The 13,230-nt window shown below is 33.1% G+C and overlaps 2 protein-coding genes across 2 annotated transcripts in view; both read right to left on the bottom strand.

Moving 5' to 3' along the window:
- The window catches only part of LOC149423087 (uncharacterized), a 112,518-nt gene extending 109,214 nt beyond the window's left edge, over window positions 1-3,304 (bottom strand). The window contains exon 1 of the mRNA XM_089633045.1: window positions 3,245-3,304. The gene's annotated coding sequence lies outside the window, so the exon portion shown is untranslated. The remainder of the gene's footprint in view (window positions 1-3,244) is intronic.
- Window positions 3,305-8,179: 4,875 nt separating this feature from the next.
- Window positions 8,180-13,195, bottom strand: DCTN6-p27 (dynactin subunit 6). Its single transcript, XM_089632848.1, has 4 exons — window positions 13,071-13,195; window positions 12,820-12,990; window positions 11,478-11,659; window positions 8,180-8,741 (listed from the first exon to the last, which is right to left on the bottom strand). The coding sequence occupies exons 1-4, from the start codon at window positions 13,079-13,081 to the stop codon at window positions 8,530-8,532; spliced, it is 576 nt and encodes a 191-aa protein (XP_089488974.1). The 5' UTR covers window positions 13,082-13,195; the 3' UTR covers window positions 8,180-8,529.
- Between the last annotated feature and the right edge of the window lie 35 nt (window positions 13,196-13,230).

The following is a 13,230-nucleotide window of genomic DNA, read 5'->3' as shown; positions in this document are numbered from 1 at the left end:
AACACAAGCAACATTTTTCACTTACTGTGGTGGTAGTAGGAGATTTTCAAATATTGTCAGGTTATTCGTAACCCGGGAATTTTTGTCTTTTTTTTAAATGCCCATAATTATGTTCTCTCCGTGCGAACCGTATCTAAATTTCTCTTATAAACAATAAACAGTGTTAATCTCAAGTGACCTACCAGGTCTGTATCTATGTTATCTGTTCATTGACCAAATGCATTGTACAGATAGTTTTGCATTAGTGATCGACGAAACGGTATATCCAATCCGTTAGCCAATAGTTTGTCTAATCTACAGTTAGTAATAAGATAGATCATTGTACCAAAGCAAAGTAACCAGAAATATATTATTATTTTTTTATAATGATAAACTAACGTTTATAATATAAGGTTTTATGCATAGCATAAAGGATAACAAATAATTATAAGCAATAATTAGTCATCCGAAACACTAATACAAATTGATTGTTATGCATAAAACCTTGTCTTATAATCGTTAGTTTATCATTATAAAAAAATAATAATATTTGACAAGTCAAAAATATTTCACCAATAAATGAAGATATCATATGTCTCGACGCCATCTAGTGAGAAATTTAGCTCTAACAAAGCGTTTCCTACAAAAATAAAGTTGGTTGTTTACAGGGGAAAAAATATAATAAGCAGTAATTGTTGATTGAGGTACTAGTACATATTGAATCATTTGGCGGGTTGGAAATAAGCCGACATAGCTCAGTGGATACAGAGCACCTGACCGGATATCAGAAGGCACGGGTTCAATTCCAATTGGCGGCATTTATTTTTACGTGTTTCGGATGACTAATTATTGCTTATAATTATTTGTTATCATAAATACATTACTTATTTGTACAGCGCCCTTAAGGTGGTTTTTCACAAAAACGGAGCTATACAAATCATCCAAATATTATTATTATCATGTATGATATTAAAAAAATTTGCGTTTTTCCAGGACCAAAAATTTCCTAGATTATATATTTTAGAGTGTTTATTTTTATTTCCACTTGTCCAGGAAAATTTCCACAGACATGACACCACTACTCTTTAGTTATACCAGTATATACTAGTTAGCGAATTAGCACAATCCGAATTGCTTTCCGAAATAATCAAATAATGTACTCATGTGTGAATGCGTCCAAATAGCGAGTCCAGAGTCGTTATCTAACCCTTTTTGCTTTGCGTGATGTCGCATCTCAATGTTAACCAACATACTACTGGTAAAGAAAATAATACGTGAAGGTTATGATTTCTGAAGAGAATTTTGATTGGTAATGTGAAAATTTTCAGTCCCTTTTTCAATTAATTTTTCTTTCATTTTCCTAGCTAGTTGAGTAGTTTCCGATGACGTCAGAATTCTTCTGATTAATCATGGACCTGTTCCGTTTGTTGAATTTTCAAAAAACATATATATTAATGTAAATACGGCACAACTGTTCGAAGCCATTGGGACTTTAGCATCCCCAGTAATTGTGTGTGTTATGAAGCTGAAGGGAGTGGGGAAGATAATTAGATGAGGATGAGAAGGTTGCGAAGTACTATTCAGATGTGGTCACCAAACACATCTAAAGTCATTTCGAGCAACAACGTTTCGATTCTAAAGGTGAAAGAAGAAAAATTATGTTGAAACTCTTGTGAAACCGGTTTGTAACTTGAAGACGGGAAAACTTTATATTTGCTGCTTACTAAATCAAAAAAGAAAACCATCTCAACACAAGCAAATTTATTTGATTTCTAAAACCGACTTTTATAGGTCACCCAATTAGAGTTTTTGCAAATAATACATACTTTGTTGTGTGTATTGGTGTACATATTTAATTTGAATATTCGGAAGTTTTACAGTGTGTTTTTTATTGCTTTAAAATTAACCTTTTTCAATTTCACCGGAATTTTCTTTTCTGAAGTCGAAAAATAAGTTTAAAATATGCTGTACGCAAGCAATGCATTTGTGAGTATTGCGTTCGCACCAACAATCGCTACCATACCTACAACTCTTCGCAGATCTATAATTATTGTTTGTATGTTTCGTATTATTGTTTTTATTGCTATCTAGTCACTAACGTAAGATCAGCTTAAATTATTCGAATAGATTTTCAACAGTCTCTTAACAACGAAGGTAACATCCGCAGTATACAATAAAAAAAGTTTTGTCGTATTTCTTTCTACGAATTCTATGAATTATAACAGTATGATTGACGGAAAAAAGTAGTTATAAAGTGATTGAACTACGTAGGTGGGTAATAAAAATTCTGAAATACTTATGAATAATATAACAAGGATTGTATTTAGGATTATATTTAAAAAAAAGATAATGTTCTTATATTATTATTAGCGATCAGAGCAAAAAGTCGTAGAGATACTAACAATGCCAACGTCTTCATTGTTCGGATAGGGTACCTCTAGTATCGTCGGTGTATCTTTCATATCGATGGCTTAAAGTTAAAATATCCATTTTGGTCGAACATTATTTAATTACCAAAGCATATTAATGACAGCCTACATTTTTTCGTTAAAATATTTCATTTCCTTAACCTACAGTACCAAAGAGGAATATAAAAACATATTTTATAGTGGATTAACTTATTGAGTACAATTTCAAATTGTATTATTTAATAATTATTGAAGACAATATTAACAATTGTTATATGTGAAACAGGAAAAGCCGAAAAGAATTCAGTTGCATCTAAGAATTGAACCCAAGACCTCTTCCTTGCCAGGGGAGTGCTCTGACCACTGAACTACTTCGACCATATCGACCAACATTATTTTAGTTCTTAATATGCGTTAAGAAAATTAATGATATATTTTTTTGATAAATTTATGAATTTTCCAGTACCTACAGAATTTATCTACCTATGTATTTTTTTAATACAATTTCCGAACAAGATTCTCAACTATTGCGAGCCAATGGGACTATGTCAATCCCGATTTGGGGTAGTTGTCAATCTGGAGGGAAGGAAACTAAAAAGAAGAATGCTCACCAATAACATTAAAAAAAATTATGGTCGTATTTAAAAATCTAAAAAATAATTGTTTTCCACATCGTTTCGTACTTTTTTTTACTTACGTAGGTTACTCACTTACAACCCGATAATATTGTGGATATTTTAAAATGCTTTATTATCCAAATCACATAGGTTTTAAAAACAAACATCTTTAGAAATTTTAACGTGAACAAGTTCTTCACATATTTTTAAACAAACAACACCACAAAGTTTAAAAATTACGAGATCGCTTCCATTTCCCGCCAAAATGATAAAAACTCCGGAAAAACAACCGCCCTCCACAGCTTTAGAACACACACTGACTAGAAAAGCGGAAAACCTTTCGTTCGTGTGTACCCATCAAAAAACTTCTCCTTGTCAAGTTCTAACACATCAAAAAGGGTGCAACGATTGACAAGAACATGCACTACATCACCATAAAAATGTTTTCACCTATTTACGAAGTGCGATAATTTCAATTGCCATGTCGTTGTTTCGTTATTTACGACTAGTATATTGCGCACGCTGAGTTTTCGTAAAGCGGCGCTTTACGAAATGCGGAAAGCTTTATGGTGCGGGGTGACTCGAGCAGTGTGTAATTCCGTGCGGTACGATTAAAATAAATATTTAATATTATTTTAGAGGTCACTTTTCAACACAAGACATATGTTCTCAACATGTTTAAATGAGGTAATAACTATCCAGATGACATTTATTACTAAAGTTCTCAACATTTGAGGTAGATACCTACTTAATTAATATACTGAACTGAGACACATTTGCATTAATTTTAAGTCTCTCAAATAAAAATGTTCTAGTTTGTTTATAAATCGATTGTATTTCTCAATGATTAACCTTTATTAGTAACTAATAACCATTGCAAGATGCCAGAAGTCTTTGTCTCTGCTAAACTCAACACCGGTGAGCTCTGGCGTCATGAAATCTGCACCGATTTTTTTGTCTGGATTATCAAGGTCCGAGCAGTTGTAAAATAGTTGCAATATGGAGCTTTGAAATAATACGAAAGGTACGCTATATAATATAGTTTGTCCCATACGAAAAACGAAACCGGGAAGTAACTAGATTCTAGAGTGTCTATGGCGGCCGCGTAGTTTTTACAGTCTACAGAATCTACAGTTTTATTCCGAGATTGATGAAATTTCGCACACTTGACATCACAACAATAGGAAGGTTACTGTCGGACACCGGGCATGAAATTTCGCACACTTGGCCTTCAAAATAAGAGAAAGTTCACTATTTAAGTCTGATTTCTAAAAAAAAATTGTCAAGTCCACGCAACGCCGGGGACCGCTAGTTATAAAAACTGAACTTAATTAAAATATTTAACTGAAACTTAACATTATATTAATGGTTGTTTATTTGTGATGGGATGATTTTTTTACAGTACTCGTATTATGACAGGTAAAGCAGAAAAACTTTGGAAAGGTGACCTCTGGTGACATGAAAGTTGTACAGTGTTTTCTCCCATCATTCCGGTCTGCTTACGAGCTATAGTAGGAATTGTTAACAAAGTTAGGAATTGAAGATAGTTAGTAAATTTAAGAAAATTGAAGCAATTTCTTCTTCTGAAACATTTCTCCAAATATATACAGGATTTTCCAACAAGAGGTATTATTTTGATATTCAATCGTAAAAGATCAATGGTTTCGTTGCTTGTGTGGCACTTAGCGCCGTCTTGTTGAAATTAAACGTTGTTCAGATCAATACCATCCAATGCCGGCCATAAAAAATCATTAATTATCTCTCGATAGCGCAGTCCATTCACCGTAACTGTTGCTCCAGCCTCATTTTCGAAAAAGTAAGTTCTAATGACTCCGCCGGACCACAAACCGCACCAAACAGTCACACGTTGAGGATAGAGAGGTTTTTCAATAATTGGGTTTTCCGAGCCCCAGATGCGACAATTTTGCTTGTTGACAAAGCCAGTCACACGTTGAGGATAGAGAGGTTTTTCAACAATTGGGTTTTCCGAGCCCCAGATGCGACAATTTTGCTTGTTGACGAAGCCAGTCACACGTTGAGGATAGAGAGGTTTTTCAACAATTGGGTTTTCCGAGCCCCAGATGCGACAATTTTGCTTGTTGACGAAGCCAGTCACACGTTGAGGATAGAGAGGTTTTTCAACAATTGGGTTTTCCGAGCCCCAGATGCGACAATTTTGCTTGTTGACGAAGCCAGTCACACGTTGAGGATAGAGAGGTTTTTCAACAATTGGGTTTTCCGAGCCCCAGATGCGACAATTTTGCTTGTTGACGAAGCCACCGAGGTGGAAATGGGCCTCATCACTCTGCTTCCAGAGTTATAGGACACAAGGCAGTTATAATATAAATATTTCACTTTCTAACTAACTACATAAATATAAACTATATAATAATACATGTACACTAGGGTGTCCCAGGACATAAGGAAGAATTTTTTTTTCATGAATTTAAATACGCATACCCACTTATTTTATTCCATTTGATTCCAATAACTCATATAATAAATATTATTTTGATTAAACACCGGCAACCCGTGCCGACTTGATGCCAAACATATGGTACAAACATTTGAACAGAGTTAATATGGAAGGATTTTAAACTTTCATTTTAGTCGGATAAATATAATTTAAAAATGCACAAATGTTCAATTATGTAGTATTTTATATTTAAAAATGTTTTATTGATTAAATTTTCTCTTCAAAGTTTGTTTTTTACAGTCAGGATAAATATTCCGGTGTTCCTGAACGCATCGTGACAAAAATTGTTTTTCTACCTCTTTCTGGCTTCTTGATACGAATAATTATTTGACAACATCGTAGGGCATTCGTTAAGAAAACTGGCATACATTTTCGACTGAAATAAAGTCGTAAATATTTTTCTCTGAAACAAAATTCACTAAATTATGATATGAACAAAAACCTCAATACAAAACATAAATGTTACTACTTATTAAACTTTCCATACAATTTACCATCAAGATCTTCCTTCGATGGGATGTAACGTTTGTCATGGGTTGATAATTTTTTTTTTAATATTTTCGAGCAATTTTATTTTAGTTGTTTGATCCACAGCGTCGTCAAACAGCGATCAAATAGATCCTTCATCGGTCCAAAACCATAAACACTTACTGAACTTCTGTAAAGCTGCCATTGAGATGTTTTCATCATTTTTTTCGTAAGCCTTCATCGATTTCAAAAAGCACACGTCCTGGTAAGGTGCTTTAATTGCTATAATATATTGTTGCCATGGCTTGACATAGGACGTTACTATGAACACCCAAAGTAATGATATTTTCAAGGAATAAAGCGCCCTTGCCATCCATCGAGCAACTGGAGGCCGAATCTTAAATTTTCTCGCTGTATCTCCGCCTAAAAATATCACAGAGAGCTTTAACAACTCTCGATAGTGATCTCCAAGTATTTTTGTTGTCAGTGCAATACGGTAAAAGTCAAGCAAATCATCGATTTCGGAAACGGTTAGGTGCAATATGAGATTTTCTCTGTAGGACAGAATTTTATAGGGGTCAACATTTTTCCAGTTATCTCGAAACTTTTTGGAGTGAATGGGATGTCAGGGCTTGTAGTCACTTGACTGATTTTTACTTCAAAGACAGCTTTTAATACCAACTCATACACATGATGGCGGCGAGCAAAAATAAACATTTCTCTATTAAGTTTTTGTTCAAAAAGCACACAAGCACCATTGAAGCGACCTGTATTTGAAGCTGTATTATCACAACACATAATTTGCACTTTATCTTCCAGAATCCAGTCTACAATCGCATTCCATACAGCCTGCGCTTGTTCGCTTCCCGAAGAACTTTCCAATCGTGGCACAGCAATAAGTTATTCGTTATCCCCATATCCACATATGAAAAAAGTCCAAAAGAACTATTATTGATTGGGATTATACCTATATTACGATCACCGATTATTTTACTGCCATGAAATATCATTGCGTTGATTTGATCTTCCGCTAACGACGTATATTGGTAGTATACATGTATATATCCCCAAAGATGACATAGGCCCTGAGGGAAATTATTTTCTTCAGGGCCTCCTGTGTGGAGTTAATATAAAAAAAAAATATATACATAATACTAAAAATACATAAGAAAAATATATATGCCTCCCCACTTTTCAACCCCATAAACTGCCACTGCTAGCAGAAAGGCTATAGATTACGTTGAATTACTTTGTCTATTCTCTTGGTTTAGGTTCAGAATTGTCCATTTACTAACGTGATCTGTGCGAATATCACATAATAGTACAGGTAAAATAGGGTTTGATAAATGACAAAATTCGTGCATTCATGAAACTTCGGTCATACATTCATCTTGGCAGTACAAATGATGTTGATGGTGGTGGAACACCCTTCTAGTGGAGGGCGAAGAGGAGATTTTTTAAAATTGATTTGAGTAAGGTATCGTTTAATATGTTTTCATTAGTGCTTAATCGTTTGAATATTAATTAGAGACCACTCCCAAGTCGACACTATCAATATTTGGTAAGACAGGTTTTTAGGACGGGTTGTTTCGGAGAATTTGAACAATTCATCAAATTTCAACGTTCATTTTCGGGTTCTGTGAAATTCCTATTCAAGTTCTGTCATTATATCATTATAGGCTAGTTGCTTGAGAAAACTGAAATAAAAACAGAACTTGAAAAAATCTTTCACAGAACTTGAAAATGAACGTTGTAATTTGATGAATTGTTCAAATTCTCCGAAACAACCCGTCCTTAGTGTAGAAACATGTAAATTACAGGGTTAACCCCCTAGAGGGACGTTCCATCACTTTATTTTAGGCAGCCTCTGCAGATCTTCATTTCCACTGCCAAGAAGAATGTAAGACCAAAGTTTCATAAATGCATGAATTTTGTCATTTACTTTGTGTGTTTTGGAACTATTTTACCAGCACTACTATACTATGTACCATGAAGATCCACTAAAACACATACAAGTAGTTGAAACCTCTCGAATCTATCCAGATTGCAACTAAGCAGCGCATTGTAGAGGATGAAATGATTAATTTTTCTTGTGTCTTTAACAAGGAAGCATGCATAAATGGTACTAGTATAATTCTCAATTTATTTGACATCAAGATAAAAATGATGAAAGCAAGACATAATAAAAACTTTTTATTTAAAAAAATTATAATAAATACAAATATATTTTGCTAAGGCATTTTAATTTTTTATTTAAGGATTTAGTTTAATCAAATCGACTTGGGCATAGCCCAATACCTGCAAACGGTGAAATTTCAGGAGAGATATTTTAAGCTCCGAATATCACCTCCACATCTGAGAGCAAATAAATGAATTAATTGAATTATGTAATATAATACTTTGGATGTTATAAACAAATCAGATATCAGGTTAGTACAAAGCAAAATAAAGGTATTTAGTGAATTATATCCCCATATCAAAATATGATGGAAAAGCAATAATGCCCAAACACTTCAGAAATACATGTTTTAAATAAAGCTATCTGAACTTGAGATTTTCAGCAAAATGAAGAATCATAAATTCACGCATCTGGATTGGGTTTGGGATGAGGCTGTCGTTTCATTTGTACGTTTGGCTTCCGTAACTTGTGGTAATTGGGTAGAATTTTGCTGAGGAAATCTAACTGAAGCATTTGCGAGGGCTGCTTCTCCATTGCTTCCCTCATGATGTGGTCGTTGCCGTATACTATGGTGTTGTCTGTTAGTGTTGAATCCTCTAGCTTGCAAGCAGCTCCTAAAATTGAAAACAAGAAAAGTTTAAAATAAATCTGAGAAAAATTATTTTGAAGCCAATTGGTTGGGTTTATTTAAGATACAATCAATATTCACAGAGGAAATATATTTGCATATTTTATTTTAGAAATTGAACACCCTATGGTACGAGAAAATAAATTAAATTGAAACAAACTTCATCAGGGCTTTGGAACACCAGATCTTTTTGGAGGGAAATAAAAAATTAACTCTAAAGTATTTCAAGTGCAAGTTATTTTATTAAATGTATACACTTTCTCATGGCATACAGGTTTAAATCGCCTATCAAAAAATTCCAGCTAGAGCAAAATTCCAATGCCAGCAGCGCATGAACAGTTTGTAGGCGGGAAAAATTCACATCACTGGTGCAAAAGCGGTTTTCCAGAGGTTAAGATTCAATACCCATTTTCTCTAAGTCGGCACAATTTAGGACCGCTGTCTTAGAAGACTATGCCTCTCGACATAATGTTTACTTTTACGTAAATATTAGAATGCCAACTATTTTTTTTTTAATTTAACAAAAAAAAATTGTATTAAATAAATATAAAAACAAAAAGTTAAGCCATTTTTACCATTTCAACAAACCCCGATCGGTATCAAAAACATTATAGTGGTAAAATTATACAGTCAAAATATTGACAAGCGAGGCGGTAGGAGAAATTTTATCTAGCTGTGTTTATTCATGCTTTAGTAAATTCAAGAGTATCAAAAATTTATTACTACTCTTAAGGTGGTTTAACCAGTGGACGAGAATTCAAAATTCGTTAAAAGACGGCCTCGCGATCGGACGTTTTTTTAGACCGAGACAGAAATACCGAATTCATTCCGCTGCGAGCCGTCCACTCGCGCGGCTGTGAAAACTACAGCATGGTTCCGATGAAATAACAATTATTGTTGTTAAATTCTTGGTTGTAGCTTTCTTCCTAATAAGTAGTTACATATTTGTAAATTATACGTCGGAGTGCGTAAACATAAATAAATACAAATGCAGTTTGTTGACATGGTAGATATAAAATATGTAGGTATATGAATATACATTTAAAAAAAATTTCAAATATTTGTTTAATTTGTTTTTTTTTTTTTATATTTTACACGAGTTTTCCAAAGGTGAGTAAAAATCTTTTGTTTTACTTATTTATTCGTTTGTCCGAAAGGTATTACCGGTAAGTTTTATTTCTAATACTTATCTTTAAAGTATTACTTGATTTGATATGTATGACATTGAAAAGAGGGTTTATTCCTTACAACTGAAGTAATATATATATATTAAAACTAGGTTTTATTTCCAACTATATTCTACGGTACCTACCTGCATATGTAGTTATGTGATTGCATAAAATTGTATCGCTTTCATGTATTTGTTTTCATGATTAACGGAGCGACCTGACTCGTCTAATTTTCGAAATGTAATTAAATTCACGAGTAAATTTCGATTGAAAAATTATAGGTTAGTATGTCAAAAATAACCTTGTTTTTTTTCCTAAAACAAGAAGGTCAATTCACAATATGACATTATGAAACTGACAAAAAGTAACACAAAAAATATTAAATATGTTGAATTATACCAATGTAATAGTGAATTGGACAATAAAAGAGAAATTATGAACAAAAAAATGATTTGAATCGCACATCACTAATCGAAATTCATTTGGTTCGTGTCACTTTTTGACTACAAATCACAAACAGTTTCACGTACTTTGGCATAAGTTTTAACATTTATACATGAAAAAACGATTGCAGACATAAACTCCTGTCCATAGTTGATTCTTTTCCCTGGAAATTAAACAACACAAAATTATCGCCAAATGTTATAAAAAATATGTGCTTATTCTGACTGATTCTTTCGAACGACTCTGTACCATGTAAGTACGTACAATGTACACGGATAATTAAATATCACTAACCTTTATTTTTTCTTAAAATATATCTCCCACGTACGTTTTTGATTTCGTAATTTGTGCTATCTAATAAAACTTTTTTTCGAGGGTATTTTCCTCCTCATTTTTAAGCGAGGAATTTCTTTAAAATGTTATCAAGTAGACTGGCGTGGAATAGACGTCCGCTCGCCGCCCTGTCGCGCGGGGAATGATAAAATTTCGGCTTGCGCCGGGGTAATCACAAACAACAAACGCGAATCGAAATTAATTACTATTATATACTTTAAGAATATATTTTTTGGTCATAAATTATTTCTAATGTTTCAATTATGTCTTGGTAAATTATTTTTCTAAAAAAATCTGAACTATACCAATTTGTAAGACCATAAATAAATAGTCCAATTGAGGGATTTTCGTCACAAAACGCGTGCTCGGATTTATTTATTAGTAATTTTATTTGAAATAAAAACAAAATTCTTATACATACATATGATAGATAATTTATTGATTGTTTATACTGTATTATTATATGATTTGAAATATTTGTTGTATAATACAACTTCACCTTTGAAAATGCAACAAATCTGCGCATCGTCCAACGGTAACACTTTATTATGATATGAAAATAATATTATTTTTCAAAATTTTACATCTTACTTTACAAGATAAAATAACGATCTTTCGAAATCAATTTGTGTTTTTTTCAAGAAAAGTGTCCATACGTCTAAAAGTGGCCTAAAAAATGCCAAATTTCAGGTCAAGTCTACCTATTTCGCCTTAATAACACGATTAGTTTACAGCAAATACAAAATGTATGATAAAATATAATGAAAATTTGTTACCAATAACACATCCACTTCCGATGATAACTTTGGGGCCCACGTAGGACTTGCATTCAAAAACATTACTCTCTCCAATATGGCCTGAATAGGACTCCACACGACAACCGACTTCAAACACATTGTGTGCTCCAATTATCAACGGTTTTTGTATCCCCGGTTTGTCCTCCACATTGGGGTTTGACCTATAAAGAAATAATATTAATTTTCTCCTATTCCGCTTCACTCTTAATACACAATATTTCACTTTCAAATAAATTTATTTAGCTTTATTAATTCAAAACATGATTTATTATGTCGGGGGAGACGGAAATATACGCACTTTTAATTTTAATTTCGTTTATTAAGTCACTTACGCGATATGTCAATTAGTATGCGGCGCCGCCGAAAGCGACTATGTTCATATCAAGAGTTGGATTATATTCATAATATCGTAATTCATATCTACAAAGTATTTCATAGACACTGCTGCCAACCAAAAAAAAATTAGTATTGCCATATAAAATAAATAATATCATCGTGTATAATTAATCCATATTAATAATGTAAGTCAATGTATTATTTATAACAAATAATCAACATATAATTAAATAAAATAACCCGAATAACAAAAAAATAGAATAAAATGTGATTAAACGTATTCCGTTTAGGTAGTTTAGGTTAGGTTAGGTTAGGTTAGAACATGGAAAATAGGTATTAGAATTAAATCACAAACAAGTCTATACAAACCTAGCGTAGCCCACATACTATTTGAAAACTGGGATATAACTCTAAAGGGGACGCGAGCAGGCGTTATTAAAGGGGCATTTTTTTGCTATAGAAAATCACAGTTAGATTAGGTTAGGTTATATATATTAATTTAATATTTTCAAGATTTTATTTTCTTTAACTGAATTAGTTTGTAGGTAGGTACTGTACCTAACCCGCGCACTGGCTAGGTAAATAACTAGTTGTGGTATTTCCGGCAAATGTCAAATTATTTTGTTTCTTTGAAATCTCGTGTGACATATCGCGTAAGTGACTTAATAAACGAAATTAAAATTAAAAGTGCGTATATTTCCGTCTCCCCCGACATAATAAATCATGTTTTGAATTAATAAAGCTAAATCTATTTATTTGAAAGTGAAATATTGCGTATTAAGAGTGAAGCGGAATTCGTAACCTTTACCGAAATAATAATGTATTAGACTGCAAGAAACAACTTCTTCTCCTGGCGCCATCAAGGTAGTCTTCACCCTGCAGGCAACTCAGAGGAGCTGTATTTGTAACAGTCACATAGATTTCAAAGTGATAAAATTTGGGTAATTTTATATTTATCGTGCACCACGACACAATCAAAACTTACATGTGGATAAGGGTAGCATATTCTTCAACAATACAGTACTCCGATATAATGATTGGACCCCCTTCTGCTATGATTGTGGCCCTAGGATGGATGACTGTACCTCCTGCGATTGTAATATCCCCTTTCAGGATACAATCTTCACATACAGTGGCCCCTGGCATAATTTTCACACTGGAATTGAAAAAAATTATATTAATTAGATAACAATATGAGATAGACAAAAACAAAAGTGATCGTTAATAAATACACACCTGGAAGACATTTTCTAAGTAGTAGCACAAAATTTACGAAAAAATATTAGAAAATAATGTAAATGTCAGAAATGACAGCATAGAACATAGAAAACAAAAAACGACCGACAAGACGAACGACTAGAGCGACTAGAGTGTCTAGTGGCTACATTGATTACTC

Source organism: Hesperophylax consimilis, chromosome 6, assembly GCF_061612785.1.
Source record: "Hesperophylax consimilis isolate HC1 chromosome 6, BYU_Hcon_1.0, whole genome shotgun sequence".
In the NCBI taxonomy this organism is placed as follows: domain Eukaryota; kingdom Metazoa; phylum Arthropoda; class Insecta; order Trichoptera; family Limnephilidae; genus Hesperophylax; species Hesperophylax consimilis.
This window is presented reverse-complemented; position numbering and strand designations above follow the sequence as displayed.